Below are 27,746 nucleotides of genomic sequence, written 5' to 3' on the forward strand. Positions count from 1 at the left end.
GTCACATCTCAAGCCCTGATATTTTGATTTCACAACGAGGGATCAATTATGAATACTGTTGTTGACAAAAATTATAATATTCCACTTCTGTATGAATAAAAAGATTGGAAATAGTTTAGAGATTCATTTAAATCTCATTTTTAAGTAGGAAGTCAGTAGATAATGTGTCATGGTTTCCAACATTTTGCTCATACAGGAATTTCAATTCTTAAAAATTGATAATATAGCCAGGAATGGTGGCACATGCCTGTATTACCTGCACTCAGCAAGCAGGAGGATTATGTGTTCAAAGCCAGTCTGGGCTACATAAGACCCTGTATCAAAACTAATTTGGGCTGGAGAGATGGCTCAGTGGTTAAGAGCACATATTACTCTTAGAGAGGACCCAAGTTCAGTTCCCAGCACCCAAGTCAGGCAGCATACAATAGCCTGTAACTCAAGCTCCAGGTGATCTGATGCCTCTGGCCACTGTGAACATTGCATTCCTGTACACAAGACCCCTGCCCGCCCCATAATTAAATATAATAAAATCTTTTTATACAAGCTAGCTTATATGTTCTTATATACAACTAAAATTATATATAATTGAAGGAAATTAATTTGCAATATTACAAACCCCACAAATAAACCTAGCTAAGAGCTCTAGAGCCTAATGAGTATGGACACATTCTCTGCAGACTCTTTAAGATTTTTCCTTCCTAATTACATTTGACCTCCTTGGGCTAACAGCCAGCCCCACCAGTTCCCCAACACGGCGGCTCAGAAATCTTTTCTGCATTGCTATCTATGGTCACAGGCTACTCCCCACTGTGCAGAGCAGAGACAGTCACTTACTAGAGTTCTGAGAGGATGACACATGGATTCAGAGGTGACTGCAGGTCAGAGAGCGCCTCCCGGTAAGCATTCTGTTTCAAGCAAGTGTGCATAGCCTCCTTCCCTTTAGCTCTGTTGAGCTTCATTGCGTTCAATTTGATTAAGCTATTTAAAGTTTTTAACTTATTGAGCGCTTCAACCTGAAAAATAAGGTTCCCCATCCCCCAAATTCATTCATGGTTAAAAATAATATATCATACAGTTACATTTACCAGTAGCTCTAACCAAACACATATACACAATCAGCTGAAGTTAAAAACCCCCGCATTTAAGAAGGGCTTTACACATAGTAATGTTACTATCATTTACTGGTCAAGGTACCACTTTTAAGTCCTTTATTAATGATATTTTATAAATTTGAGAGCAGTAACCAGGCATAGACTGGGTATTTTCAGACAGGTGTGAAACTGTATTCAACTCTACAGTTCACCGAGTAATGGAATCGGAAACACCTCCTCAATCTGAACTGTTCCATCCGGTCTACACCACATGACGGGCAATCTGTACAGAAGCAACCGCTGTTCCTGGAACTGAAACCTTAGCGCCTACTTCCATGTCCTTGTCTCTTTTGTTCTAGACACAGCCTTTTATGTAGCCCAGGCTGGTCAGTCTCTCTAGGTTTGGAATTATAGGTATGTACTACTGTGTCTGGTAATACCTATCATCATGGGTCTGGAATCTCAGCCTGTTTTCTTTCCACTGCCAAGACAACAAGAACAGATTATGATTCAAGGTATTTGCTATCCAAGATGAAACTGCTTGCTTTGAAGCTGGGTGCAGTGGTACACACCTTTCATCCCAGCACTTGGAGGTTGAGGTGGGGGCAGAAACAGGTGGATCTCTGAGTTCGAAGCCAGCTTGGTCTACAAAGTAAGTTCCACGACAGCCAGGGCCACACAGAGAAACTCTGTCTCCCCATCACACACACACACACACACACACACACACACACACACACACACACAATGATTTTATTTTTAAGATTTGTTTTATTTTTTATTAAGTGTGTATATGTGCATGTGCCTGAGTATACAGATGTGTACCATGTGTATGGAGTTGCCCACAGAGGCCAGAAGAAGAGGGTGCCAGATCCCCTGAAACTGGAATTACAGGTGGTTGAGCCACCTGACATGGGTGCAGGGAATTGAACCTGGGTCCTCTACAAGAACAAGTACTCTTTCTTAACCACTGAGTCATCTGCCTAGCCCTAGAATCTGGGATAACTCTGGCTATCAAAACTTAAGCCAAAACAAACAAAAAACCTGTACTTGTAGTTTAGCAATAGCCAACTAGATCAAAACCATTATTCGTAAAAACCACTTTAGCCAAGCATGGCAGTGCATGCCTTCAATTACTGTGTATGTGGTGGTGAGGCAGTGAGGGACCTCTGTGAGTTCAAGGCCAGACTGGTCTACACAGTGAGTTTCAAGACAGCCAGGGCTACAGTGAGACCCTGTCTCAGTCAAAAAAGGAAACAAACACCCACTTTAGCCAGTTCTGACCTTGAACACCTATGACAGGAAGCAGAGGCAGGAGAACAGCCATAAGTTTGACACTAATCTGGTTTATATAGCAAGTTCCTCGCCAGACAGGGCAATTATAGAGACCCTGTCTCACTCTCCCCACAGAAGTTCCTGTTATTACTTAATAACTGAGGGTCTATTCATATTATATTATATAAAATTCATGAGAACACAATAATCATAGCCAATCGTAAACCTGAAGGAACATTTCATATGTCATTAAAACTAGAAACAACAAGCCAGGGTGGTGGTGGCACAAGCCTTTAATTCCAGCACTCGGGAGGCAGAGGCAGGCGGATCTCTGTGAGTTTGAGACCAGCCTGGTCTCCAAAGTGAGTTCCAGGAAAGGCGCAAAGCTACACAGAGAAACCCTGTCTCAAAAAACAAAAACAAAAACAAAAACAAAAACAAAAACAAAAAAAAAAAAAAAAAAAAAAAACAAACTAGAAACAACAAATGATAACAAACATACATAAAGAAAAACATAAAATATATGAGGGTGCTCGCTTCGGCAGCACATATACTAAAATTGGAACGATACAGAGAAGATTAGCATGGCCCCCGCGCAAGGATGACATGCAAATTCGTGAAGCGGTCCATTTTTAAAAAAACATAAATTATATGAGGCAAACATAACGCACACTGGTTTGAAATCTCATTATCAGGGAACTCATTTTGTATCATGTTTTTATTTTAAAACTTTGAACTTCCATGCAAGAAAACCATTAAGACATGGATGTGGATATAGTTCCCTACATGCAGGAAACTAGCATGTAGTTTCCAAAGCTAGGCTGCAACCTTGCTTGTATAGAAAATGAAGATGGTTCTATGTAGCTTGCTGATAAAATCAAGATGGCTGGTGCTTGCCAAGTTAGCCATCTGTCAAAACCACAGACACTCCATTTTTCAACAGTTTCAGGAACTGTAAAAACACTGGCAACAAGGAAACCAGATGAACACTGGTCTATCTGAACTATTTCAAATCCGAATTCCTTCCATGTTGTACAGTTGGTAACTGCTATGCCCCATTGATAAGTGTGTTGATATTCATTTCCTGGAATAGTATCCTAAAAGGCTGTAAGTAAAAAAATACTTTAAGTATTTCAACAAATGCCATTTTATAACTTTATAGCAATAACAAAAATACCACAGTGGGCTGGCAAAATAGCTTAGTAGGTAAGAGCACTTGCTGCCAAGCCTAGAGATCTGAGTTCAATTCCCAGGGCTGACTGAAAGAAGAGAACAACTTCAACAAGCCATCCTCTGACTTCCATATGCCATGTGGCAAGCCTGCACCCCACCCTCCATCAGTAAGTAATGGCTAGGCCTGGTGGCACAGGCCTGCAGTCACTTTTACTCAGGAGGCTAAAAAGTTCCAGGCCAGCCTGGACAACTCAGTGAGACTTTCTCAAAATAGACTTTTTTTTTTTAATAGAAAACAGGGAGTGGGGAGAGTGGAGATTGGGCCTGAAGAGATGGCTCAATGTTTAAGCGTGTTTACAGAGGACTGGAGTTTAGTTTCCAAAACTCACACTGGACAGCTTACAACCACCTGTAACTCGAGCTCTAGAGGATCTGATGCCATCTTCTAGCCTATGTGTGTATCTGTACCTGTGCGACCACACACACACAAACAAACACACACACACACACACACACACACACACACACACACACACACACACACACACGGGAGAAAGGAGGATGGGGCTCTAGCTTAGCAATAGACTGCTTACCTATGACGCAAGAGGACTTGGGATCAGGAGAGGAGGAAGGGGAGGCTGATTACATATGTCTTGTTAGGAGTTACACTAAATGCTCCAGACAATGAAGACAATATGCAGTGTGGTCTGATCCAATGAGTGAGGGAAGACGGTGGTCAGATGAGGTCAAACAAGTACGAACCAAGTGGGACCTTATAAGCCTTGGTAGAAGATCTGAGTTTTTCAGTGTTATGAAAAATTATTGTAGGGATTTAAAGAGGAACATGATATGATTGGAGATAAAGATCACTTATCAGAGGCTGTGCAGGGCGAGGGAGGTACAAAGGGGAGGGTGGGAATTAAGGGCCCGATGACCAAGGTGAAACAAGGATTGCCGCCATGAACGCTGGGTTCTGAATTGCAGCGATTAGTGATATCATCTCATGTTGTAAATAAACGTTAGCTATTATTACCACACCCAGTGGGCTTCCCAAAAGGTATCACTGGCCATTTCAGAAAAGCCTACGGAAGTTTTTCTAACAAGCAAAAGAGCTAGAAATGGTGGTACATTCTTGTAATCTCAGCATTGGGGGAGGGAATGAGGCAGGAGGATTACAAGTTCAAGGCAGCATGGGATTTACATACATACTGGTGAATTATGAGGAGAATAAATAAGACAGCATATTTAAAACAGTATAAACAGTATGATTCTTGACATAGGCTAATTATTTAATAACTTAGAGTAATATCAGCAATACCTCCAGACTGCAAGAGCATATCACAATTTTGGCATGAACATATAGCTTGAAAAGGTAACAAAGATTCTGAATTACAGAAATCATAGTACCTGTGGGTTTATACCTCAATAATCTCAGTCTAAAAGACATGACGAATTATATGCACTATAAATACTATACTTAAGAGTAGAAACTTTTTTTTTTTTTGTTTTTCGAGACAGGGTTTCTCTTTTAAAACATAAATATATTTGAAAGAGTAACTGAGGGACATGAAAAACAGAGTCAAAGACTACCTCCCTCATGTCCATTATGAAACATGTACAGACCATTAAAATTTAAGGCATCCTATTAATATAGAAAATATGAGAAATCCTGGCTAATTGTGGTATCTGGTATTTATTTACGCTTTAGTTCTAAGCTTGCTGAAATGTCCTATGTGACAGATTTCCCTAAAAGCATGTGCTGAAGGCTGGGAAAGAGTATCGTGGCAGACTGCTTGCCTACCAAGCACAAAGTTTTGAGCCCAATCCCCAGCAGAGCATAATTAAGACACGGCACCACACACTCAAAAAGTTGGGGCAGGAGGATCTCCTGACCATCTCGTCCTTGACTAAATAGTGAGCTCAAGGTCAGCCTGGGCTTCATGAGACTCAGTTCTTCTCCACAAAGTACTGATCAGGTTAAGTGACTGAGAGGGCAATGGAGTATGTGGTCAGAGAAATCGCATTTGATGAACTTATTGATCGCTGTGTGTTAAACTGAATTCAAACAGAGGCTCCTACCTGCTTGGAAAGCACTTTCATGTGCCCGACGCTTCCTCGACAGTACGCTTCTAGGATGACACCAAACTGTACGGACACGGCAGGAATGTGCACCTCTGACCTGCAGAAGTCAACATGCAATTGGTTTGTTTATCAAACACTTCAGACCATGGAAAAGGAACACTGACTTCTTTATTCTACTATGACATACTCTGATTCCAAGTAGGTCGGGAGCTGTTCTCCCAAGCACTTACTAGGAAGATGGTCACAGCCTGATCTGTTAAGTGTTAGGAATCAGAAGTTATGAGTGTTTAGTAGTTAATTCTGTAATTGAAACAAACCAACATCTTCACATTTTACTTGATTTGTCTTCTGAAGGAGAAAAGAGATGTAACAGGAATTTAGAAAGAATTGGGCAGAAAAGTTAGTCTATTTGACTGGGGTCAGTAAAACCAATGCCTCAATTAGTCTTATCCAGTTTTCTCCTCTCTGCCTGTTCCTGGTGAGTGTGCACGATGTGAGGGGGGCACAAGGCACAGGGAGCATGTGCAGGTCAGAGGACAACTGTGGAGAGTTGGGTTTCTTTTTCCTTCTTTACACGGGTTCTGGGACGTGAACTCCGGTTGCCAAGCTTGCACAGCAAGAGCCACTGCTCACTGAACCATCTTGCTGACCCTACTTTTCTTCTCTCACTTGAAGAATTGGTGTAAAGCCGATGGTGGTGGCTTGTGCCTTTAATCCCAGCACTTGGGAGGCAGAGGCAGCCTGGTGGACAGAGCGAGTTCCAGGACAACCAGAGCTACACAGAGAAACCCTACCTCAAAAAACAAAACAGCAAAAAAGATTGGTGTAAATATATGAAAAAAAGAAGGAATATTTATTTTGTCATTCTCTGAGGAGTAAAAAAATACTACTGAATTGGATGAGAAGACAAATTATAAATAAGAAAACAAATCTACCAACAAGGAAACTGCTTCAAGGAAATCCACTAAAATTAATACCACAGTATTACAGAGCTCATACTTTCTTTGAAAATCTTAGCCAAAAAGGAAGGCTTTTTTTTTTTTCTGATAAATTTGTTTCAATGGTGAACTGCAAATGAGGAGGGGAAAAAAGGGGAACCCACTGCTCTCATGGTCAACAAAGGCAACTTTAGCTTTTATTTCTATTTGACTGCTGCTTGACTAATGAGGCAGGCTCACGTGCGTCTGAAATGACCTAGTCAATATAATAAAGTGACGGCTCGGGATGTAGCCCAATAGTAGAACACTGGCTAAACATTGCCAGACTGTGTTCAAGTCCCGCACCGCAAAGTTAAACAGATACATAACCATGGGCTGAGACAGCTCAGAGGCGAAGTACGTGTAGTGCTCTTGCAGAGAACCCAAGACTAACATGTGCCTGTAAGTCTAGCTTTGGGGGATCCTAGGCCTCTGGCCCCTATAGCCATCTGTACTCACATGTCGAAAGACATGTAAATAAACACAACGTAAAAATACCTAAGTAAAATCCCTATTGTCTTAGTAAAACTGTGACTTTACTTAGTAAAGTAGTGATAATAACAGAATTCACAAACGGGAGCTGGAGAGATGGCTCAGTGGTTAAGAGCTCTGGCTGCTCTTCCAGAGGACCCAGGTTGCATTTCCAGCACCCACATGGCAGTTCATAACTGTCTGTAACACCAGTATTCAGTGCCCTCTGCTGGCCACTACAAGCACCAGGCATGTTTATACAAGTATGTCTATACATACAGGCAAAGCACCCATACACATAAAATAAAATAGATTTAAAAGTATATATTAGCCACAAACTTCTGAAAGGAATAACTAAATCAGTACACAGCTAACATAAATTAAGACAATTCTTTTATTTTTAAAAAGAGCACCTGATGTTGGAAAGGAAAAGTAATTGGAGTAGAGAGGAGTAATTGGAGGGGGGGAATAGGGTGGAGTTGATCAAAACATATATGCAAGCCTAAGTATTAAATACTTAAAAAGAAAATTAGTTTGCTAGAAAATATTATAATATATGTTACCAGTTTTAGTTTAAAATCCAGAAAGGATCATGGGATAGTTGTCTGGATTTCAAATGACCAAATGACCAAAGTAGAGCGTGGGTATGAAAAAGGGAGGCCACAGGGTTGGGGATTTAGCTCAGTGGTAGAGCGCTTCCCTAGCAAGTGCAAGGCCCTGGGTTCGGTCCTCAGCTCTGGAAAAAAATAAAAAATAAAAAAATTAAAAAAAGACTATTTCCTACTTTCTCTTCTAGCAGGTTCAGAGTAGCTGGATTTATGTTGAGATCCTTGATCCACTTGGACTTAAGTTTTGTGCACAGTGACAGATATGGATCTATTTGCAGCCTTCTACACATTGATATCCAGTTATGCCAGCACCATTTGTTGAAGATGCTTTCTTTTTTCCATTGTACACTTTTGGCTTCTTTGTTAAAAATTATATGTTCATAGGTGTGCGGGTGAATGTCAAGGTCTTCAATTTGATTCCAATGGTCCACATGTCAGTTTTTATGCCAATACCAAGCTGTTTTTATTACTGTAGCTCTATAGTAGAGCTTGAAGTCAGGGATCATGATGCCTCCAGAGGTTGTTTTATTGTACAGGATTCTTTTGGCTATCCTGGGTTTTTTGTTTTTCCATATGAAGTTGAGTATTATTCTTTCCAGGTCTGTGAAGAATTGTGTTGGTATTTTGATGGGGATTGCATTGAATCTGTAGATTGCTTTTGGTAAAATTGCCATTTTTACTAATAGGAGACCATGGTAAATGAAGACCATATGAGAAAAGGAAGAAACAAAGTGCTAAAGAGGCCCACAGAAATCCACAAAGATACCCCCACAATAGACTGCTGGCAATGGTCGAGAGACAGCCCAAACTGACCTACTCTGGTGATGGGATGGCCAAACACCCTAACAGTCGTGCCAGAAACCCCATCCAAGGACTGAGGAATCTGGATGCACAGATCCATGGCTAGGCCCCGGGTAGAGCGCCGGGAGTCTAATTAGTGAGAAAGAGGAGGGTTTATATGAGCGAGAATTGTTGAAATCAAGGTTGGATAAAGCACAGGGACAAATAGCCAAACGAATGGAAACACATGAACTATGAACCAAAGGCTGAGGGGCCCCCAAAAGGATCAGGCCTTCTGAATAGGTGAGACAGTTGATTGGCTTGATCTGTTTGGGAGGCATCTAGGCAGTGGTACCAGGTCCTGTGCTCATTACATGAGTTGGCTGTTTGAAACCTGGGGCTTATGCAGGGACGCTTGGCTCAGTCTGGGAGGAGGGACTGGACCTGCCTGGACTGAGTCTATCAGGTCGATCCCAGTCCTCGGGGGAGGCTTTGCCCTGGAGGAAGTGGGAATAGGGGGTGTGCTGGGGGTAAGGGGAGGGGGGCAGGAGGGGGAAGAAGAAGGGAATCCGTGGCTGATATGTAGAACTGAATGGTATTGTAAAATAAAATAAAAGGAAAAAAAAAAAAGAAAGAAAGAAAGAAAAAGAAAAAGGGAGGCCTAACCAGTGTAAATGCTACAGATCGATCGGAAGCCTCGGACGGCCCCACTGATGTCTTCAACCCCAATGGATTAGTTATTAAAGTTAATAAAGTTATTAAAGTCTTTCATGAACCATGCAAGACTTACCTCAGATGCCAAAACAGAAACTGCCCAATCCTCCGGTTATCAAGTGCTCTTTCTAACAGGAATCTAGAGAGGGCACAGTCAAGAAAAGGCTCGTATTTCAAAACCTGCACCAACTGTAGAAGATACTGAGAGAGTTCTTCATCACTGAAAAAAACAGAAGAGGGAGAAGCTCAGCCACCTGTGCCAGAAAAAGACCCCTCGCCACCAAACTCACAGGCTTCTCACATGTTTACACTCACTGCACCACATTGGAATACTGATTTCAGATAAAAGATTCAGATTTCAGATGCAGGGAGGGGGACCAGCAGCAAGAACACATGTATGGGACATTCTTATCAAACCTCAGAAGTTGTAACAACTGATGATTGCATCAGCCAGGAGTCACACCCCTGCCCCCAAATGGCTACTTTAACAAAATTCTTTATTTCTCTTGTGTGTGAGACATATATGTGGTGTGTGTGTGCCACGGTGTTCATGTGGGGGTTCACTTCCTGAGCTATACCACAGGCCCCTGAGCACAATCTCACTGATGTAATTTGGTATTTAGCCAAACAAGTATTTTTAAAATGAAAGCTTTAATGATTTATTTATTTTTTTGGGGGGAAGGGGCTATCATATGGTTTTAAATAATTCATTCTTTCACGTCAGTGAACAACTAAAACCCTAATATCAAATAGCCTGAAGGCCAAGGAAATGAATACACCTTCAGGCAGGGATTATAACGATTTCACTGCATAATACATTATCATAAAGGGACTGAATTTACTCTGGCCAAGGCCACTGCCATCACAGGCAAGCCCAGCAGTTCTAAGGTCAGAATACCCAGTCCTCTCACTGTCCACAGTGCTTCCCAACTACTGGCTACAAAAATGGCTAGCTGAGGTGAATCTGGAATCAAACCACAGCATCAAATGAGAAACAAAACCCAGAGCACTAACATTTACCAGGGGGAGGTGTCAGAATTAGCCATATGGGGCAACAGGATTATTTTAGCATCTCCCTCCAAAATCGAACACTTAACCCAGAGCACAAAGTGTTTTTCATCAGGTCTCCAGTGCAAATGCAGGGAGACAAAGCAGTTGGGGCTTCATTTTTAAAACTACCTATATGTCAATCTTAATTGATCAATTAATTAATTATGAAGATCCATGTCCACTTATAAAGACCAATAGCTAGTATAAAAAACAGAAGTGTAAGTCAGATAGTGATCATGTACACCTTTAATTCCAGCACTCAGAAGGCAGAGGCAGGAGGATCTCTGAGTTTGGGGACAGCCTGGGCTACACAGAATCTTGGAAAACCAAAAATTATTAATAATAATAATAATAATAATAACAATAACAATAACGATGATAAATAAATAAGCAGTAAAAAAAGAAAAAGGAAAAAACCCACAAACATATAAGTATAAAAATGTTTCTCTTATAGATCTGATTTTACTTCTCAGACCACTGTTAGAAAGTTTATAAGTTTCTTCTGCCTAACAAACTATTTAAAACAGATCTAAAGCCAAGACTGGGGGCAAGAGGATAAGTCTGAGATTGAGAACTAGCTAGCCTGGGCTACACAGTGAGTTCAAGAGCAGCCTGTGAGATCCTTTCTGAAATAAACAAGCAAACATGCCTCCATCATAAAATATTTACCCTTTTTTTTGGGGTGATGGGTGGACTGCTGCGAAGGAGAGAGACAACACCTTGGCTGCTCACCTCGGAAAAGCTGGCCTCTGGGGTTGGTCTGGGGCCGGCATTTGGAAACTAAGGTTTCAGAACTCCCTCCTATAGTAAAGGCCAAGAGCGGCTTACTGTCCCTAAATTGTTCGTGCAGAGCCAGCAGAGGGCACTCTGATGAGACCCCACATGACCTGGCCACCATAGCTCAAACAAGCTTACCTTTCTTATGCAACACTCAAGGAGCCACCCTCTTTCTTACCCACCCAGGCAATTCCTTACCCCAGGATGGTCCCATAAAAGAGATACCTCATCTGTCGCAGGCAGCTTACGGCATATTCCCGGACGTACTGATCTGGATAGTTGAAATCCAGGAGCTCCAGCGCTTCCCTGGGGGGCAGTTTGGGCCAAATCTGCAGGAGTGCCTGAAGCTGTTTAAAATTAAAACTGGGTCAGAAGTTTGGTGGACAAAAGTAACTTATCTTTCCTGGCATACGGGAATGGAGATGAGTCAAAAGTAAGGAAAAATGTTAATATTGATGTCTCAAACATTCTGGCAGATGCAGACTAACAAAGACTGTTTTTGTTTCTGGAACATTCTATAATTATGTTTAAAAGGTTACTACAAGCTTAATGATCAGAGTAAGACACTGTAGATGTAGCTCCTACAACCATAGCCATCACATAATTTAAGGAGAAAAGAAGAAGGAAAAAGAAACAACCAGGAAGTATGTAAAAGTAAAGTATAAACCGGGCGGCGGTGGTGGTGGTGGTGGTGGTGGTGGTGGTGGTGGTGGTGGTGCACGCCTTTAATCCCAGCACTCGGAGGCAGAGGCAGGCGGATCTCTGTGAGTTTGAGGCCTACCTGGTCTACAGAGCGAGATCCAGGAAAGGCACAAAGCTACACAGAGAAACCCTGTCTCGAAAAATCAAAATAAATAAATAAATAAATAAAATAGTAAAGTATAAACATTAAGTTAAGTCTCAAGCTAACTGAAGGCTTATCCACTAAGGAGATTAATAACTCAACATAAAATTACAAACTTTAAATTGAATTATTTATCTGTTTGTTTGTTTGTTTGTTTGTTTGAGGCAGGGTTTCAGATTTTTATAGCCCTGGCTGTCCTGGAACTTACTCTATAGACCAGGCTATCCTAGAACTCAGAGATCAACCTGCCTCTGCCCGCCGAGTGCTGGGATGAAAGAGCATGTGCCACCAAGTCCTGCTGGTTTTAAATGAATTTTTAAAGAAATCTATTACTTTACAGAATTTTTTATTAATCAGAACACATTTGAGTTCCTCCAATAAGAATACATATAAGTAATCCATGAAAACTAAATAATGGTTACTTTCTTTTTAGTGGATAATAAATCTTATTCACAAATGCTAACTGGACATTGGAGCTGGAACCACATGTGGAAGATGTGTAGATGTGGCCACAGCTGGGTCATCTGGAGAGGACTCTTAGCTGCCTCTGCCATGGCTCTCTGCAATGCAGAGCCCTCCTCCTGTGGCCATGATACATTTACAGGGCAGTCTCCTGGGGACAGACAGCTAGGAAGAAAACTGATCTGAGGGAGAGTGGGGGGGGGGCGCGGGGGGAATTTATGGCCCTTGCAAAGCTCAGCACTTGGCAAAGCTTGCTCTTCAGTATTTGCTATCTCTTGTTGGGTGTTCTTGATTATCCTGTACCACTGACAGCAATTTACTGGGCTAGAGAGCTATGTCGATTAGACTCCAGTGACCACAAGATGTTCCTTCATCTGGCTGCTTATCTCAAAAGCAACTCAGCCAGACATGCTGGTGCATGCCTTTAAACCCAGCACTCAGAGGCAGAGGGAGGGGGGTGTCAGTGAGTCTGAGGCCAGTGTGGGGAATTCTGGTCTAGCCAGGGCTACACAGTAAGACCCTGCCTAAAACAACAATAAAAGCACTTGGGGTCCTATAATGAAACTGGTGAAGGTACCCAGGATCTGACTACACCCCCTCTGATAGATGGTGACTCTCAAAATACTGTTACAATGGTAGTTAACATTGGGCATGGCTACCCCACCCGATTCCAGGATCCCTGAAGTCTTGAAAGTTCCTGGATGGTACATCGCACGTGTAAGTATTTAAAACATCAAAAGTAGCTCCTGCAGGGAATTATTCAACAAGCTAGGCATCATGGTACATATCCGCAACCTCAGCACTTAAGTGAGACAGTGGGCCTGAGACAGGATTGAAAGTTTGAGAGCAGCCACAGTTACACAGTGAGAGCCATCTTTAAAAAGAAACCAGCCGGGCGGTGATGGTGGTGGTGGCACACGTCTTTAATCTTAGCACTCAGGAGGCAGAGGCAGGCAGACCTCTGAGTTTGAGGCCAGAGTGAGTTCCATGACATCCAGGGCTGCACAAAGAAACCCTGTCTTGAAAAAACTAAAACGTAATAAAAGAAAACAGAAAATTTATCCAGCAAATGAGAATACTCCTGTGGAAAGACACTTTACACAAGTAATGTATACACATGTACATACAGACACACAAGAGCATACATACACACACACACACACACACACACACACACACACACAGAGCTACAGAAATGATTTTTTTGTTATCTGGGGGAGAGAAGGAGGAGGAGGGATAAGGGATGGAGGAGAAAGTCGAAAGGGAGGGAGGGAAGGATCTTCTGTTACCTGAGCTACATCTTCAAGTTTATTCCACTTGATCGACAGTAGTAGTTTTGGCAGAGACTGTGGGAAATTTTCTCGGCAGTCTTGCCGTAGAGTCCAAATAAGATCCATTTCATTCTCGCACAGCTGAGACAGGGGGTCCCTGTCCAAGATTTCTTTCAGTACAGCAAGAAATTTTTTTCCACCACGACTCTTAAGAAAGTAAAATACTCATTATAGAATTTAACTGTGCAAACCACAGGCAACCATTTAGCAAACTTATATGAATGAATTTATAACTGTCAGCTTTACCAGTTGAAGCACAAAACTGAAATTTTGTACAAAGATTAATTAAAGTGGATCCTTTTAAAAATTCTGCATTGCTCAATATTAAGTTTATGAGCTACACAGTAAGAAAGGTTCTGTTTTTAAATCCAAGTGCAAACACTAGATGGCACTATTGCTTTTAGGTTAAATATATCTTAAATATATCTTCTCTTATAAATTCACAATTATTTATAAGCTCCCCCACCGTGTGTGTGTGTGTGTGTGTGTGTGTGTGTGTGTGTGTGTGTGTGTGTGTACGCGCATGCCTGTGTCCAGGGTCTAGCCCAGGAGGTGTGAGCAGCACATATATTAACAATCGCCCCAGAATAAATTTATGATAGATATTAATAGAGGTCTCAGAATAAATATATGGACTCTAGTCTTGCTTCCATGCTTCTGTTGTTTGTAATGTAGTAAAAAAGGAGTTGGAACAAAAATAAATAGTAAATCATAAAACAGAAATGACATTCTCAACTTGGCAGAGTTCTCAGGGAGAAGACAAAGGTCCCTCACTGTGAAGCTAGTTCATATAATACTGGCTTTGCTATGTGAAAGAACACGGCCTCCTAAGTTAATTAAATGATACTACATTAAGATAGTACTGGAAATCTATGAGGTGCGATAGCATCTACTGTGGGCCACTAACCCAGAACCTGTACAGAAAAGGGTTTGCCACTCACATCCAAGGCACCAGAAACTGAGCTACATTTAGCCAGTGCTGGGATGTGAGACTGCTTTGGAGTTGTGTCCCCCACACATCATTACAACAGACGAGGTGTCGGCCCCTCACACTGACATAGCTCTGTAGCGGGAAAGGCCAGGTGAAGCTTGCTACTTACTGACACATTAGCGCTGTCACTGCTGGCAATCTCGGCTGCCTTCTCAATGATCTGTTTTAAATATAGTAATGAAAGTTAAATTGTGGGCCTGATATTTGTAAAATTTTCAATGTTAATAACTACTTTGCACTTGGATTACAAGAGACTGCACACACTTGGCACTTCTAGCCTTTACAAATGGAAACAAATTTTAAAAATAAAACAACAACAAAAACCCAGTGTTTCTCTTGACAACAGAGGGGGGGGGAGCAAGTCTGAGCCCAGTTCAGCTACACGCATTGCAGGGATGTGGGGAGACGGAAAAGGGCAATAGGGGAGAGGAGGGAAAGATCAAACGTTTATTTAGTGGAATAACGTCGAAGAGTGGAAGTCTAGGCTTGGTAGAGGTAGAGCTCAGTGGTAGAGCGTTTCCTAACGTTTGGGTCTGATCCCCAGCACTGCCATTAAAAATAATGTAGCAGGAACCACATAGTGGAAGCTGAAAAGTATTTTTCAACTCCCTAAGTTTATACAGAGGGCTCATATTCTTGAAAGAATTGGAACTGCCTGACTGGGGAAGGAGGAAAGAATCAGAAGTTCCGTGGCCTGTGACTGAGTTCTGCAGGCCTAAGTAATTTACCTCCATTATCACGTGTGTAATGTGGTGATCCACAGCTTTTCAAAAACGTTTAGTGCTTTTGAGAAAGAGCCACTTTATATGTAACCAAGGGGGATTTTGAGGCAGGGACTGGCAATCCCCCTGCCTCAATGTCACCTCTGCTGGATTATAGTGTGAAGCACCATGCTGGGCAGAATAACCTTCTTAAAGACCTTGTAATGAAAAATTGGCTCCTGGGTGGATACAATTCACTTAAAGTACAAATGAAGAAAGCAACGTTAAATTACATAATTAATTTGCATAATACTCTAAAACCACCTCTGGGGTTGAGTATATAGCTCCGTAACAGCTCATGCTGGCTAGAGTGAGACACTGTCTTAAAAGCCACTACCCTCAAAGTCCTGATAATAGTAATACTCAGCATTAATCGTCTCTTCTTTCATTGTACCTTTAATCTCTGAATCACATGCCAGGCATGTTTCACAGAACACATTACACATTCAGAGTTATGTGTGAATATACTTAAGAGACTCTTTACATCAGAAAAGAGCTCAGAACAATTAAATCCCTCTTTATAAACACGGCCCCTGAACTGCAGAGACACCACCTTTCACTTGGTCTGCGATAAGCCAAAATCAATTGCCATAACTGCACAGTCTTCCACTGGATAACAGTATCAATGTATGGAGAGTTTTGAAAGAACTAGACACACTGAGCTTGGACCAAACATTTACATCCAGGAAGAATTCAATTCCTTCATGCATAGTGGCCTTTTAGTTAGCTTACCTTATCGAAGGGAGGGTAATAATAAGGCTGCTTTTTATTCTCTGGAAACTTAATATGCAAGGCAGTTGCATTTTCAGCATACGGGTTTGTCTGCACAGTGCCCATGGGATTCAGCATTTCTTCCAGCTCATCTAAAACATGCAAACAGTTTGGATTCTTAAGAAAATGTTTTTGACAGTAAACTTTAAAAAAACAAAAGTCTGGTTGGGTGGTGGAGGTGTGTGTCTTTAATCCCAGCACTTGGGAGGTAGAGACAGGTGAATCTCTATGAGGTCAAGGCCACCCTGATCTACAGAGTGAGTTCCAGGACAGCCAGGACTACACAGAAAAACCCTGTCCCCCGCCTCCCCACCCCCCAAAAAAAAAACCCAAAATAATAAAACTAAAATAAAGTAATTAAACAAACAAAAAACAAAAGTCTAGAACTGGTTTTCTTTCACGAAAATGTCCCTAAAAGTTGTGTCACTTGAGAAAGTTTAACAAACTGCATCAGTAAGCCTCTAGGCATATGCAAAGGACTTCATTTATCTTGATCATCAAGCTAAATCTAACTGGAAAACAAATGCTTTTACTGTTTTCTAACTCTCTGGAGTGCTCATTCACCGGGACAACTATGAGCAATAAAACTTGTTACAGAAGACACTGTTACTTAGGAGGCTTCCTTAAAAGCCTACAAAAAATAAAATGTTTAAAACAAGAACACATTGAAATAAAAAAATATACACTCAAGAACTTCATGTTACAACAAAATAGTCACTGTAAGTCAATTTTGGAATAAATAACAGCTGGAAATGGTTGTGCACGCCTTTAATCCCAGGATTCAGAAGGCAGAGGCAGATGTATCTCTGTGAGTCTGAGGCCAGCCTGGTCTATAGAGTGAGTTCCAGGTCAGCACAAAGAGATCTTGTCTCAAAAACAAAACAACAAAAAGAATAAATAACAAAGACAATTTCTTTACTGAAATACAACAGTAAACCAAAGAAACCCTGAGTAATGCCCCAGTAAAACGCTAGCTGCTCTCCAGCACTAGTGGCTGCCCTTAGAATGTAAATCTTACCAGGAAACGAGGACCAGCTGTGCAGTATTATGTCTCCAGACCTCAGCTGTCCTTTGAAGTCAAAAACCATCGTATTTACCCATGCTACAGGATAATGCTGTTGAAAAAGGCATCGTAACATAAATAAACCCAGAATGGACTTCAAGGCGTGACAATGCTCATGCCCCCATTCTAATGTTAACACTAGAAATTTCAGAAGTTCTAGGTAATTTCAAAAAATTCATGCAAAATGAAAAGATATAGATCAGAGCAATTTCAATTATCTTTATAACTATTAAGAAAAATTCTACAGGCCAATTAATATGCCACAATAAAACAGTATGCCCACCAAATAGAAAATTTTGTTTCCTGTTTTTAAATGATGAATATAATGTGAGTGGTACAGTAAATCTAGCATGGGCGGAAGCTAGGCCTCTGGACACTGCAGGAATTACTCTACTGCTAAGAGGGAGGCACTGGTGTCCTGTGGGGACTCACACCTGTTATCCCTGCCCTGGAAGCTGAGGAAGGAGAGATATGGAAGACGACCATTTGACAACTCTAACATCCTTTAAGGGGTTCTGAAAACTAAGCTTGTTTATACTAAGGAGACAGCAAAGCAGGAGCAGAGGCTGTCTAACAAAAGGCTTGACTTTCACATTAGTACAAATATTCTTACTTCATCCCAAACTAATGTCCAGTCATGCGTTTGTGTTTTAAAGTCACATCAAGTGTGCTGAGTGAGGTCAATCTATGATCTTTCTAAAAATAAAAAAAAAAATCTTAATTTTCAAATACATATATACTTGGAAATTTAGTTAAGGTACTGTTTAAAAACGTCATCACTTTCCAGGTTCAGTGGCCATACTTGCCAGTCCCATCACACAGAGGCTGAGGCAGGAGTGTCACAGTGGGTTCAAGGCCAGCCTGAGCTACAGAGCGAGCGCTGGGCCACCCTAGGTTTTGTGCTTCTGTAGGAGGACACTGTAGCATGAAATCGCCTCAAATAAATTGGAGAAAAGAACATAAAAAAGACACGAACATGGAACTTTATCATCTTCTTGGAACTAGTTCTTAGGGTTTAAGTCACATGAAAGAACTTAACCTCTGTAATTACATCAGAGCCTTGAAATATCCTACTACATAAACAATTTTCTGAATATTATATCATTACCACTTTCCCAGCTTTCCTGATGGTCTGATATTTAGAGGGATTAATAGTCTTTGTTGATTTCTTCGTTTTCACTTTATCCAAAACAGCATAAACAGCAAAACATAATCGAGCCATTCTTGGTAAGTCACAAATATTAATATCAAATTCCAGTTGTTCATTCCAAATATGGTCGTTTTTTCCTGATATCTCTGAGCTTACAACAGTCTTACACAGGAGCTCGGTTCCATGAAAAAGACCAGCTCTGACATGAACCTGTGAAGGGAGATGGAAACAATCAGGAGGGAGGCACAACCGCGGGGCCCCTCTCTAGGCCGGGAGAACCCTGGAAAGCAGTGTAGCCACATTAGACACTTGCACACAGACGTCAGTGAGCGCTCACTACGCAGCGGTGAGCTAATCCCGGGTCCCATTAGTGAGGAGAGCGGCTACAACATCAGATACTCGTCAAAACCCCAGTGGTCTCCATGGAGGAATGGGACTAAAGAAACCAGAAGAGGAGGCAGAAGCAGGAAGGATAGGATTTCAAGGCCAGCCTCAGCTACATAGTAAGTATGAGACCAGCCTGGATGACGTGAGATCAATCCTATCTTAGAAAAACAAAACAAACAATAGGAAAAACAACATGAATTTGTCATGACTTGTCAACAGACAGCTAGAGATATTCTAACGATATGTATAATTGCCCCCCACATCACAAGATTCACAGACAGGACAATGCAGAGGATATGTGAATGTTTAATAAGATGTACTCAGCTGTCCTAGGGATGGGACAGCTTGCCCACTAGCATTCACAAAGCCTCCAGTTTGACTCCCAGCACTGCACTAAATTAAAATGGACATCTTTCTTCTCTAATTATCCTATTCCTGTACCTTCAGTAGTACCTTGACATGGCATACCGGAACTGCTTGCCAATCTAACAAGAAATGCCATGGGAAATGAAAATGAAAATGAATTAACTTCATTCAGTCACTTGTGCGTGCGTGTGCGTGTGTGTGTGTGTGTGTGTGTGTGTGTGTGTGCACGCGCACGCACGCACAGAAAAAAAGTCTACACTGGGTGTCTTCTTCTTTCGCTTTCCATTGTACAATTTTAAGGCAGGTTCTCTCAGTGAAGCTGGACCTTATTAATTCAGCATGGCTGGCTGGCCAGTAAGCTCCAGGGATCACCTCAGAAGAGAGACAGGGCTCTCCTTTGAAAGGTCTGTACTCAGTATTGGGGCACATCTGAGTTTCTTCTGAGCACCTCTTTCTCCCAATACTCATGCTGAAGCCCCAAACTTTAATAAAACCTCCAGTTTAGCAGGGTGTGGTGGCGCACGCTTTTAATCCCAGCACTTGGGAGGCAGAGGCAGGCGGAACTCTGAGTTTCAGGACATCCTGGTCTACAGAGTAAGTTCCACGACAGCCAGGGCTAAACATAGAAACCCTGTCTCAAACCCAAAAGTGCCCAACTTAAAAAAGAGTGAGGAGCAAAAGGAGAAGAAAAACAGCAATACAGGGTGGCGGAGCACACCAGCTGAATGCAGCAAGGCCTCCCGATGTGAGCCCCAGCACGGCAACACAACACCCCGACAGGTACTAGGCAGAGCCACACCATACATGGCCCAATGACACACTTCTGGAGGCAAATGACCTTGAATCAACTTATTCCCAGACCTGTCCATATGGCATCAGCATGTAGCATTAATATACATCTACTCATTACATAATCATGGAACTCTACCCTGAGCTCAGTTGATCTTTATTTCCTTAATCACTTACTCTTTTAGAAGATTTGTTTATATTGGTGCTTGTCTGTGGAAGTCAGAAGGTGTCAGATCCCTGGAGCTAGAGTTAGATATGGCTGGGAATTGCCATGTAGGTGCCAGGAACTGAACTCGGCTTCTCTGGAAAGCAGACAGTGCCCTTAACCACTGAACCGTCTCTCTAGAGCTCCTTATGTTTTTTTGAACTCCTGACCATCCTGCCTCCTCCATGCTGGTACCACAGTCATGCTCTACCATGTCCAGCTATCCTGCCTACTAAACAAGCAGAATGAAGTGTCTTCTGCCTAATCCTACCCTAAACCCAGTTTTAAGCCAATGCACGTGCATAAAGAAGTTTTCCAAGGACACAATATGTATTTCTTTGGAAAATTTAAATATCACCATTCAAATAAAAATAAATGACCACATGTCCAAGTGTAGTCGCCTGAACAGGCTGGGATCTCCAATAATGGTTCTGTTCAACTGCACGGTCACCTACACTTCAACCCACCTATGGTTTACATATGATACTAACAGTATCACCCTTGTATCTGTTTCACAATGAGTCACTGAACATACCTTTTTCAATTGATGGCATCATCAACTGCAAGCTCATTAATAACTAGATTATGTTATGACATTATGATTATCATAGCTGACCATTTTCCCTGTTTTGTCCAACAGCTGTAGAGACAGCTAAATATGCAGCCCACCTACCAATTAACTGTGCATGCACACGCATGCACACACACACACACACACACACGCACACACATGTATAAATACATTTTTTGGTTTTGTTTTTGTTTGTTTGTTTTTCAAGACAGAGTTTCTCTGTGTAGCCTTAGCTGTCCTGGAACTTGATCTGTAGACCAGGCTGGCCTTGAACTCACAGAGACCCACCTGCCTCTACAAGGCAAGTGCTGGGATTAAAGGTGTGTGCCACCACTGCCCAGTTATAATACATTTTTTTTTTTAAAGACAGTGTCCCATGTAGCTCAGGCTGGCCTTTATCTTGTTATACACATAAACATGACCTTGGGATCTCCTTGCCCCCATGTCCCAGATGACAGAATTACCAATGTGATCCATCACACCTAGTTATGTAGTGCTGTGGAATGAACCCAGTTTTGTGCGTGGAAGGAAAACTATCTACTGAGCTATATCCCCACACCTACCAAGACTTTTACTATTTGTGAATTAAATACCCTCATTATGTTTTAAAAGTCAAAACTTACTGTATACATTATAGGAAAAGAACACGTGATTCCTACAAACCATTTTTGAAAGTGGCTAGACAAATCATGAATAAAGAATATAAAATACATTTTGCATCTGTTTTGTGGGAAGTTGGAAACTGAGATTTATTATAAATATTTTTTATTCCCAATGACCTTACAATTATGTGTACTTGTTACCTTTTATATACAGAATTTAAATATAACAAATTCAGTAAATTATAAATTTAAAAGTGAATACTTTCCAAGGGCTTGTTTATAAAGAGAATCTAGCTTTAAAATCCTACCATCTTGTGTTGTCTGGACAGACATTGAGAAATGAAAACAAGCAACTACCACATAAATGCTGAATAAATATCACTTAATAATAAATAGCTTTAAAGCAAAACAAAACAGAGCACCTTTAACCCCTACACTCAGGAGGCAGATGCAGGAAGATGCCTGTGAATTCAAAGCCAACCTGGGCCACAGAGCAAATTCTAGGCCAGCCAGGGCTACATAGCGAGACACTGTCTCCACACAAAGAAGTCTAGTTTTATCTGCACCAACCAACGTCTGCAGAGCCTTAGACACAGGGAGTGGAGTGGCACTGGGGTATTGTGGATGGCATGGCTTAGAAAGCCCAGAAGTCACAAGTACAACTGACTAGGAGTCCTGTGCTGATTGTGAACAGACACAGAGACAGGTGTAACAAGGAACTAATCTAACTCGGGCCTGTAACAATAAAAACCTACACATTCTACAGAAACAGTCTATGCTGGGCAGACTAGAAAGCATTATTTTATAGTCCCTTTATGATTTACTTAAGAGAAAGTCATTAAGATTATTTCTGCTTGAGAAATCTGGTAACTCATTGAAATGACTAAAGTTGAAAAATGGTTAAAATAAGATATTTTAAATGTTCTATAATGAAACGATGAAAAAACTTTTTTAAATTTAGAATCTTGTAACTATAACTAAGTTTTTGTTTTTGGAAAAATGGTTTTAAATTTTTTTCTAAAACACAATGAAAATTTGTTTACAAACAAACACCCTGCCCCGTTTCTAATGTCTGAGTCTGTTTCAGTATTTTCAAAAACAAAGACTTTTAAAGTGTCACCGTGCATCATAGAGTCACGTTTTATTATCTGACTGCAGTAAAGCTATGAAACCCTTTTTCACAAGCCCTAAGACATTAGAAAAGAAAGAGACATGGGCGTAATCATGCAAAGGACTGGTCACCGTGCCAGAGCAGGAGGCGCCAAGCCAACATACAGACTGCACCCCTAAACCCACCCATTAAAAATGCTGTGTTGGGCACGATTTGAATCTTTTCACAACATCAACACCTTAACTTCCTTCCTTCTTGTTCCACACTCTGGTCACAATCCACTACGTTCTGCCTTTAGGCATTAGACACAAAAAGAGATAAGCAGCGTGAAAAGGGTGAGTTCCCTCCTTTTATACAGTTATCTCTTTGTATTCCTAATCACTTATCCAAAGGAGAACCTATTTCCTCTACACTCAGATGCTTTAGGCACCAAATCTGTGTAGTTTTTTTCCTACGTAGATGCCTACAATTCAATTCTGACACTAATTATAGGCTGAGATCCGTAAGACTCCTCCCCGCTTCAGTTGCCAGGTCTCATCAATACTTCTGATCAACTGGTAATTAACTGAGGGATCCTACAATCCTGTCCCCAAAGTCCAGTAATTCAGTGTAATGGTTCACAAGCTGTGGGGAGCAAGACCACCAGTTTATTTTAGTAACTATTTAAAAGGACAAGGATGACCAGCCCGATGATGTGAACTCTTGGTTAAAAGTTTTTGTAGTTGTTGTTAATTTTATGTGTATAGATGTTTTGCTTGAATATATGTCTGTGCACCCCATGGAACTGGAGTTACAGATGGTTGTTTGCTGCCATGTGGATGCTGTGCTGGGAATTGAAGCCCTGGTCCTCTGGAACAGCAGTCAGTACTCTTAACTACTGAGCCATCTCTGTCCCTAGAGTTTTGCTGTTTTAAGATTTTTATTTTTAATGTATGTGCATGAGTGTTTTCCCTGTATGTATGTAAGCACACCACATGCATGTCTGGTGTTTGTGGAGGCCAAAAGAGGGCACCAGATCCCCTAGAATTAGTTATGGAGGGTTGTAAGAGAGAATTGGATCCCCCAGAACTGCAGTTAACAGACAGTTGTGAGCTGCCATGCGGGTGCTCCAAAAGGGCAGCAAGTACTCTTAACTGCTGAGTCCTTTCCACAACTCTTATTTATTATATTTTTATTTATTAAGTATATTTTATATAATATATAAATATAATTATATATAAGATATATAAATATTTATTATACTGAATAATAAATTAATAATTTATGATTATTCCACAACTTTTATTAAGAGTCCAAAGTCGACATGAATAATTAAATCATTGACTACTACTGTCGTTAAGTTAGTCTCTAGTCTCTTGCTTAATGTTGTGGTCATCAAGGGAGACTAACAACCCACTATTCACATGATTAGTGTCTCTGATAACCAGCCTTTATCCTGGAGCTGTGTAGGAGCTTTCTGGTTACTAGAAAATTCATGAATTTAACAACAAAACTGACAAAACAAGAAGACGAAACTCTTCCACCACTACACAGACATCAAGGGTTTTGGAAGCTCTCAGAACTGGGGACTCGGTCAAATTTTATGATAAAAAGATGTTCTAGTCAGACATGGAATACTCCCATGATCCCAGCACTTAAGATGTGGAGGCAGGAATAGAGGGAGCTGAAAGCCAGCCTGTGCTACATGAGATCCTATCCCCACACTGCCCAACTTGTCCTCCTGCCCAACAACTACGATTCTCCTATCACTCAGGAAATGACATGGGCTTTAGAAGCTTAGTGCCAGAGACCAAATGTTAATTTGTTACATCACAATCTGTCAAGAGGATGCTTTGTTCTGACTTAGGAGAGGAAAACTACCCAGGCATGTGGCGATGTTAGTGATAGCTACATTAAACGTGCAAACTCATCACACAAAGTATTTAGTGTTCCAGACAATAAAGGAGGGAGATAAAATGATAGAGCGTCAATGTTTTTCTACATATTTCAAATGATTAGGGGTGTTGAAACCCACATAAAAACCACATCACAAAAGCTAGGAGCTATTGTGATGAACGACTAATATATGTAATGCAGAATACGCCTGTATCATGTTTGGGTACAGCCAGTTTCTTAACTCTGCATGCTTACATCCTTTGCCAACATAAAAAGGCTTCCTGTGTTACTTCTTTAAATGGTTTTTCTGAGTTGTACCCTTTTCTTCTCCTTCTGAAACCCAGAGCACAAGTCTGTTAGACCTTCTGGGACTGCCTCACAATCCTTGAAATGTATGCTAGTCTGCGCACCATTCTCTTTTCCTCTGTGGTGCAAAATCTATTGATTAATCTTTGAGTTCATTAACACTTTCCTTCTTAATACCATTCTGCAACTGAATTTATTTAGTTAATTCATAAAATTTAATATACTGCACTCTTCAGTTTGGGTTAGGGTTTTGAGACAGTTGCTATATCCCAGGCTGGTCTAGAGTTCAACTTAGCAGATGACCCTGAACTCTCCATTTTCCTGCTCTACCTCCCAAGTGTTAGGATTATAGACAAGAGCCATCATGCCTCACTTAACTTCTAATTCTTGATTCAAATTTTTGTTTATTTTGGAGACAGGTCGGGCTATATAGCCCAGGCTGGCCTGGAATATCCCCCTGCCTCAGCCTCCCAAGTAATGGGATCACAAAAGTGTGTCATCATGCAGCTTGAGCTGGTTTCTTCTTTTTCATGTTCTGTTTAGAATCTGTGTTTGCCCTTGGTTGCAGGAACTTATCCATAACAGCTGCTTTAACGTCTCTGTGACATGAATCACCTCAATGTTGCATCTGATCACTGTCACTGTCCTTACAACTTGGGATTTTCTCAGGTCTTTGCACTCTAAGTGCTTCTGAACTGACCTCAGACATTCTATTAGGAATGAAATGGTGGGTTATGTGCACATCCAATGCAGAGCCTTGCCTTTATACCTGAGGCATTTCAATGAGCCTTCTCTGTCAGTTCCAGTTCCAGTGCTCACCAGGCCTTCAGTGCTTCTGTAGGGCTTCCTGCACGCACACGGCACACACACACACACCAGTCTGAGATTGAAAACTCAGATCCTCATATGCACAGTCAAGGAATAAGCTGAACAGCATATGAAACTTAGCCAAGCTTTAAGCTGCTCTCGACCTGCAATCTTCCAAGTATTACCTCAATGTGCATCTAGTCTAACGAATAAGCTGGAGTTTAATTCATGCGTATTTTTTGCAAGCTACGCTAAGTATTTTCTGCTCAAAAGAAATAAAGAGAAAAGCTCATGATGATGTACCATATTCTTCAGATTACAGCACCTCTAATGGAAAAGAAACTTCAACTTGAGATTTAAGACATGCCCATTCCTGAAGCTGTCTCTGCTACTGCTGTGGCCACCGTACAAGAGCGGGCCAGAGCTCAGGGGGTAAAAGTGCTTCCCACACAAGCCTGCCTGCCTGAGGTCAGTCCTCAGAACCAGAGGAAAGAGGGAACCCACCTACTCCCCAAAGCTGTCCTGAGCTCCACACAAATTCCATGTGCCTACACTCATGTGCACATAACAGATAAAAGAAAAAAACTTAAGTTAATAGAAAAGAAAAAGGAGAGTGAAACATGGGTGAAATCTCTGCTGCCTCCAACAGTCAGAAGATGCTTGCCCATTGGGGCAGCTCCTGGCTTCTCTCTATACTCTGACTGCCTAACGGGATCTTCTGTACTGTGAGCAACAGTCAGCTGAGGCATCTGCTCAACAGTAGGATGTACATATGTGTGGCAGCACATGCCTTAATCCCAGCACTTGGGAAATAGAGACAGGAGGACCAAGAGTCTAAGGTCATCCTTAGCCACATAGTGAGTCTGTGACCAGCCTGGACCACGTGAGACACTCACAAAAACCAAACAAAACTGTATACACAAAAGATGAAAAAGCAGAACTGGGCAAAGACAGACCAAGAATCCAGACCCACAGAATCCTACCCCCTTGCCATGCTAGGACACAATCCAGTGTAGCCAGAGAGTAGTGAGTCATCACTGAGAATCTCGAGCTTTCTGCTTGGATCTCACAGAACCCTGTATGACTTCTGATCCTGTAACTGTGATGGACTGAGCTCTGGTGATCAGATATGCTAACTTCACAGAAGGAGATTATCTTCCTTGAGCCTGGCCTACTTGGTAATTCTTTAAAGGGATTCTACAGATGGAATGACTCAGCAGGCTAAGAGTTCTTGCTGCTCTTCCAGAAGTTTCAAGTCAGTTCCTAGCACCTAAAAAGGGGAGTCCACAACCATCTCTTCAGGACTCCTTGGGCACCTCCATTAACATGGCATATACACACTCATACAAGCACCCCAGACACAGACAGACACGGACGGGCGGGTGGACAGACAGACACACAGACACACACACACACACACACACACACACACACACACACACACACACACACACACTTAAAATAAGTGCCAGCTATAGTGGCACACGCCTTTAATTCCAGCAGTTGGTAGGCAGAAGCAGGTGGATCTCTGTGAGTTAAGAACACTGTGGTCAGGGGGGGTGGCGCACGCTTTATCCAGCATTGGGGCAGAGGCAGGCGGATCTCTGTGAGTTCGAGCAGCTGGGCTACAAGTGAGTTCAGAAAAGGCGCAAAGTAACAAGAACACTGTGGTCTACATAATGAGTTCTAGGACAGCCAGGGCTACACAGTGAGACCCTGTTTCTAAACCAAACAAACAGAAATAAGAAAGGTTGGGGAGTACCCTGTAGATCAGTAAGTATTTCCCTGAAAGACAAAAAATTACCAAAATGGGCACAAAAGAAATGGAAAATTTTACTACTTATATAGCCTCTGAGGAAACTAATTTTTTTCTTTAAAATTTTTAAATTAATTTGTGACAATTTATATATGTATGCAATGCATTGTGAACATGCAATTAAATGTTTAAATTTTTATATAACATTTATTTTGTGCATGCATGCGTGCCAGGCTGCACATGTGCAGGACAGAAGGCAACTTGCAGGAGTCAGTTCTCTCCTTCCACGACACAGGTTCTGGGAGTCAAGCTCAGGTCATCAGGCTTGGTGGAAAGAGGGGTTACCTGCTGAGACATTTGCCCATCCAAAATTAAATTCTTTTATTTAAGTTTGAAAGATTTCATTTTATTCTTTTTAATTGTGTGTGTGTGTGTGTGTGTGTGTGTGTGTGTGTGTGTGTGTTGTGTGTTGTGTGTGTTGTGTGCATGCAAGTGCAGGTACCTGTGAAGGACAAAGTTGTCAGATCTCCAGGAGCTGCAGTGACAGGCAATGTCAGCCGCTCAATGTGGCGCTGGGAACTGAACTCTCAAGCCCAATCC

General features: G+C 41.6%; 1 protein-coding gene and 1 non-coding gene across 2 annotated transcripts in view; one reads left to right on the plus strand and one right to left on the minus strand.

The window, feature by feature from the left end:
• The window catches only part of Pik3cb (phosphatidylinositol-4,5-bisphosphate 3-kinase catalytic subunit beta), a 110,449-nt gene that overhangs the window by 17,510 nt on the left and 65,193 nt on the right, over positions 1-27,746 (minus strand). Inside the window, exons 9-17 of the mRNA XM_028869985.2 lie at positions 18,330-18,581; positions 17,177-17,273; positions 16,120-16,250; positions 14,736-14,786; positions 13,594-13,782; positions 11,224-11,345; positions 9,248-9,391; positions 5,619-5,718; positions 835-1,013 (exon numbers count right to left, since the gene is read on the minus strand). Coding sequence (XP_028725818.1) covers positions 835-1,013; positions 5,619-5,718; positions 9,248-9,391; positions 11,224-11,345; positions 13,594-13,782; positions 14,736-14,786; positions 16,120-16,250; positions 17,177-17,273; positions 18,330-18,581 — 1,265 coding nt within the window. The remainder of the gene's footprint in view (positions 1-834; positions 1,014-5,618; positions 5,719-9,247; positions 9,392-11,223; positions 11,346-13,593; positions 13,783-14,735; positions 14,787-16,119; positions 16,251-17,176; positions 17,274-18,329; positions 18,582-27,746) is intronic.
• Positions 2,896-3,002, plus strand: LOC114693589. The gene has a single exon (XR_003734574.1). It is a non-coding gene; the product is annotated as a U6 spliceosomal RNA (small nuclear RNA).

The sequence above is a fragment of the Peromyscus leucopus genome, chromosome 7, assembly GCF_004664715.2.
Source record: "Peromyscus leucopus breed LL Stock chromosome 7, UCI_PerLeu_2.1, whole genome shotgun sequence".
NCBI lineage: Eukaryota > Metazoa > Chordata > Mammalia > Rodentia > Cricetidae > Peromyscus > Peromyscus leucopus.